Source organism: Arachis stenosperma, chromosome 6 (assembly GCF_014773155.1).
Source record: "Arachis stenosperma cultivar V10309 chromosome 6, arast.V10309.gnm1.PFL2, whole genome shotgun sequence".
NCBI classification, from domain to species: Eukaryota; Viridiplantae; Streptophyta; class Magnoliopsida; order Fabales; family Fabaceae; genus Arachis; species Arachis stenosperma.
In genome coordinates, this window is record NC_080382.1 from 95317097 (window position 1) to 95323066 (window position 5970).

Here is a 5970-nt window from a genome sequence, read left to right on the forward strand (position 1 = left end):
GTCACATTCTATTACTGTAAAAGAAAGAAATTGTGTGTATGAGATGTAAAACATCCTACTAATAATCACATTTTATTTTATTCTTAAAAAATATATAATTAAATCTAGCGTGTTTGTTACTACGAAATAATATATTCAACCTATTGTTTGTTTGGATCTCATTAAAGATTTGTTTGAGTAATTTAAAAAAAAAAATCTTTTTTTGAGTAATTTAATTTTTTTAAATATTTATAGAAAATTAAAAGTAATTTTATGTTTAGATATTTTATGTAAGAAATTTTTTATCTATTAATTATATTTGAATATAACATATAAATTTTTTTATTTATTATATAAAAAATATTTTTTAAAAAAATCTTTTTAAAAATAATATAAATTGTAACATTTCAAAAACGATGTTTCTTTTATTTTTCTAGTATTTTTATTTTTACTAATAAAAATTTATCAAATACGCTAAAAAATAAAAAATATACTTTTCATTGAAAAAATACTTTTTTTATTAATTTAATGATACCAAAACAAGTACTTGAGCTTGTTTGGATAAACTTATAAGAAAATATCTTTTTTCGAGTTATTTTTTTTAAAAGATGTTGTAAAAAAGTAAAAATAATTTTATATTTGCATATCTTATACAAAAAGATATTTTTATCTATCAATTATATTTAGGTATAATAATATAAAAGTATTTTTTATTTATTTATTATGTGAAAAAAAAAATTTTTTTTTAAAAAATCTTTTAAAAAAAAATTGTAGCTTCTCAAAAAAAATATTTTTTATTTTTTCAGTATTTTTACTTTTACTATAAAAAATTTATCAAATACGTTAAAAAATAAAAAATAACCTTTTTATTAAAAAATAATATTTTTCTATCATTTTAGTCATAAATGAATAAAAAGCAATATGTAAAGTATCGCCTTGTGCATGCAATAAGTCATTGATCAGCGACAAACTTTTAAATGGAGTTCAATACTGCGATGGATTAGTCATTCACCTACTGGATTGAAAAATACCCTAAAAAACCAAAAGAAAAAGCAATATGTAAAGTATATATTAATTTTAGATTATAATTGGATTAACTTATAATGCAAATTTCAAACAATTAAAATCCCTAAATAGATATTTAAACTTTCTTTGAATGTCCATTGTAACATTTCATATTTGTTATATGTCATTAATCTCTAAATTTTCAAATTATAATACATCAGTCCCTCAATTAAAATAATTTACCATAAATCACAAAAAATTCCAAATTTGTCTTCCATAATTTAAAATTTCAGAAAGAAAAAGTCTTAGGAGACTAAAAAAAATTAAAATTCTAAAAAATAAAAATATTTAAAACTCAATTAAAAGAAATAATCGAAATTGATACTCTTATTTTTAGTGAACTTTTTATTAGATTAGAGTTGTTTGACAATTTATTAGAGTATTATAATATGAAAAATGCTAAATGGCTATCAAAATTTATTATTTTTTATCATTAATATTTAAAAATATTAACTAAAATATGTTGATAAATGATTAAACTAAAAAAATTAAATTGATAATTAAAAACAATATCTAAAAATAATAAATTTTGTTACCTCTCACATTTCTCTTATAATATTAGTTGAAATTTACTCGCATTCTATCAGTTGGTAGCATTACTCTGACAAATTAACGGCTTAAAAACTGAAGAAGATTGTTGAACGGCAAACATAATGAATATGTACGCACATCAAACATCTATCTAAATTGTTTTTTATTTTCTGAAGTACAGAAGGTTGTTGGGTTCTGCTATATATGGATTCAATTGAAGTAGAGTTGAGCATTGAAAGCCAATCAGATAAAATGCAAGCAGAGGGCGTTCACAGCTACGTTGCAGAGTGGCCAATTTCCTGTCTAGCATGGTCAGTCCGCCGTGACAAAGCCCCGCGCCTGGCCATAGGCAGCTACTTGGAAGACTACACCAACAAAGTCGAACTCATTCACTTCAACTACCACACCTTCAACTTCACCACCGATCCTCGTTTGGTGCTGGACCACCCATACGCCCCAACCAACCTCATGTTCTTCCCCTCCGACAACGACACCAACCCCGACCTCCTCGCCACTTCCGGCGACAACCTCAGACTCTGGCAAATTCACCACGACCACATTCAACTCAAGTCCCTCTTAATTGGTAACAAAGTCAGTGACCACTCTGCAATAACGTCGTTTGACTGGGCAGGGTTCGATCCTCGTCTTGTGGCCACTTCTAGCGTCGACACCACGTGCACCATTTGGGACATTGAAAGGGAATCCATGAATGCGCAGCTTGTGGCGCACGATAAAGAGGTGTATGATATTTCATGGGGTGGGCTTAACGTCTTTGCTTCTGTCTCTGGTGATGGTTCTGTTAGGGTGTTTGATCTGAGAGACAAGGAGAAATCGACCATCATTTATGAGAATCCGGTTCAAGATTGTCCCTTGTTGCGTCTCGAATGGAACAAAGGGGATCCCAGGTTTATGGCGACGGTTGGAATGAACAGCAGTAAAGTGGTGGTTATGGATATTAGGCAACCAACAACGCCTTTTATGGAGTTAAGTAAGCATAGGATGAGTGTTAATGGTGTATCGTGGTCCCCGGATATCGGACGACATTTGTGCTCTGTAGGTGATGATTCAACGGCCTTGATTTGGGAGGTGATGGAAACGGGGGTTCAAGGTGGTTGTGGTGATGTAGAGCCTTTGATGTGGTATGGATCAACGGCTGAGATCAATCACGTGTGTTGGTCTCCTATGCAGTGGGACTGGATTGCACTTACTTTCTTAAATAATTTGCAACTACTCAAGGTGTAGTTACTTCTTTTTGTAAGGTCAATGGTAGAAAGAATGTTAACAATAATAATCCAAGAATGCTGCAGTCGACACATATTCATTGCTTACAAATATAAATTTTCTTGTAATTAAAGTAATTTAAAAAAAATGCTGAACGACTATCATAATTTATTATTTTTTATTATATTTTTAGTTATCAATCTAATTATTTTTAGTATTTTAATAATATATTTTTAATTCATATTTTTAAATATTAATAATTATTTATTAATCAAAAATAATAAATTTTATTAACTTACTCTCTAACATTTTTTATTTCTAAATTCATGAGATATAGAGAGTTTCATAAGAAAATTACTAAAGAGGACATAGTTATGTAAGTTTGCTTACATTTCAACTTCTAAAATAACTTTATTTATAAATTTTAAAAATAATTTCGCTAAATAACCAACAGAAATTTTGTCAACTTCTATCAACTTTAATTGAGTTGGACTCCAAAGTTCATTTTATTAAAAAAGTCACATTCCTAATTATTTAAGGTTAATATCTCATATTTACTATTGTAAACTTAATTTACCCAAAACTTTCATCGGGCAGCCACATCTTCTACTTTATGTTTAAGAAAAAGTACGAGGAACCAATGTATATTTTAGATAATGTGTACAATAGAGTTAAATTGACATTAGAATTAAATTAGAGACAATTAATTAATTTTGAGTAGTTTCGAATTTAAAATTTGAATCAAATCATGATTTTCGTTAGTTATGGTAATTAATTAATTTTGAGTAGTTATGACAATTAATTAATTTTGGGTAGTTTCCCATTTAAAATTTTGAATCAAATCATGATTTCCGTCAGAATCAAATTAGGATTATCTCCCTCTCTTAATACGGTGTAAACTCTTCTCTCACTCTCTCCTCGAAACAAAAGCCGGTACAGTGCTGCCACAGTTACCAGTCGCCGTCGGACATCACACCGACACTCTTCTGACTGGCGCCGTCGTCCGCACAGGCCACCGTATGTAGGGAGGACGCGCATATCGTATGAGTCGAGCTCACAGCACCGCAGCAACCCGGAAGTCCAGCGCTTCCATCGCAGCCACTTTGTGCCTTCTTCCTGTCGCCAGATGTTCACTTTCTCTGTGAACGTGGATGGTTATTCTTGGGTGTTTAGTTGTAGACGATGATTGCTGGTTATGATTTATACACGTTCACATTGGATATTCGTTTTTGTATGATTTTTTATGTTCACTTTCTCAGTTTTTGTGGATGTTTATTATTCGAGTAATTCAACAAGACCCAGTCAGCAGCGCTGGAATGATGCGAGCGCGGGGTTTGGGGCTACAACTCACGTCGACAACGTTGACAGTTGCAGGTCACGGATGTTCGGCTGCTTGAGGAGTGACGGAGGTTCTTCTGGCGAGGGTGTTGGTGCGAGAAGGCGGAGCGCGACAGTTCCGGTCACCAGGAACGGAGGCTACACGTCGCACAGAAACAGAGCGGTGGACGCAGGTTGCTACGCACACAGCGGGGCGGCGGAGAAGGGGGGATTTTTCTGCGGAACAAATAATGGGATTTTTTGGAGGGTAGGTAATGGTGGGTGATGAAGGGTTAATGTAAAAGAATTTGGGGTAAATTGGGGGTAGATATCACAAAAAATAACTAGAAATTATGGATAATGATGTTTAATTTACATTATTAATACATATTGGGCCAAATAAACAGCCCATTGTACATATTGTATAGATACCTCATTGTCTCCCTAGCGGGACTCTATTTTTAATGGATGTGTCTTCTGCTATGTCTTCTGTTTAAAACTTGTTTGAATGTGTATTTAGTGAATGTGTCTTCTATTGAAAATGTCTTCAATGAATGTGTCTTCTATTAGAAGTGTCTTTAATAAATGTATTTTTTGTTGAAAATATCTTTAATGAATATATCCTTTGTTTTACACTTCTTTAAATATGTTTTTAATAGATACGTCTTCTATTTAAAACTTATTCGAATGTATCTTTCGTTAGATGTATCTTTAATAAATTTGTCTTCTATTTAAAACTTGCTTGAGTGTGTCTTTATTAAATGTGTCATTAATTTCATAACTAATTAACAAACTTTTTCCCTCCCAATCATTTCTACAATCTTAATTTATTTCTAAGCAACGTATACAAGTACAGATTACTAAACATATATATAATAATAATAATAATAATAATAATAATAATAATAATAATAATTCAAAATTGTAACAAGAACTACCTTAACGTTTTGTATATGCTCTTCAATTATTACAAGGCTCATACTTTACTAATGTAACATACAAAATATTACTGGTCCATAATTCATAACTCACCACAAGCCGATTTATGTAATAATTTAGAGCATATCCATTAAAGTTTGGCATAAAATTGAATTAAAAAAATAATAATAAGATAAAAGATCTATTATCTCTATGATAGATGAGTTATATTCTAAATTAACTACCTTTCATTCACAAGAATCAAACTAAATAAATTCACTTTATCTTTTAACTACCAACTATACAAGAAATGAAGTATGTTCAGTTGTACTTATCCCTCTTTCTACTCATATTTGCTACCTTCTATTCTTACACCAATTCAGGAACAACACCATCTCCACTACAAGATTTTTATTTATTTGTGGCAGTTTTTTTTCTTATTTGTGGAGGTTTATAACCCCCACCAAATGGTTTGTGGGAGTTTCTAAAACCTCCAAAATTTGAGGTGCCACGAGGTCTTTTATGGGGGTTTTAAAAAACCTCCACAATCTATTTAGTGGAGGTTTTATTTGTGTTTAGTGGGGGTTTTATATTGGACTTTTGTGGCGATTTTAAATCACTTTTGTGACGGTTTAAAACCCCCACAAATTGATTTTTTAATTTAACAAAAAATAACTATTTTGTGAAATTTTCAAATCTCCACAAATCCTGTAATTATTTATTTATTTTTAATTTCAAATCATTTATTAATCTCATCTCATTTACATACTCTCAAATTAAAAATTTATTTTTTAATATCAAAAATAGTAAACACACTCAAAGATAAGTCTTAAACACCAATTCGGTTTAGGAATTCCATAAAATCACCACAAAACAAGATAATCCAACTAAATTCAATACACAATTGTAAGCTTCAAAGTTAAGCCAATCCAATCAAAA

The 5970-nt window shown here is 30.6% G+C and overlaps 1 protein-coding gene across 1 annotated transcript; it reads left to right on the forward strand.

The window, feature by feature from the left end:
* Positions 1-1779: 1779 nt before the first annotated feature.
* On the forward strand, positions 1780-2817 carry LOC130934306 (WD repeat-containing protein LWD2-like). The gene has a single exon (XM_057863890.1). The coding sequence runs from the start codon at positions 1780-1782 to the stop codon at positions 2815-2817; it is 1038 nt and encodes a 345-aa protein (XP_057719873.1).
* The last annotated feature ends 3153 nt before the right edge of the window (positions 2818-5970 follow it).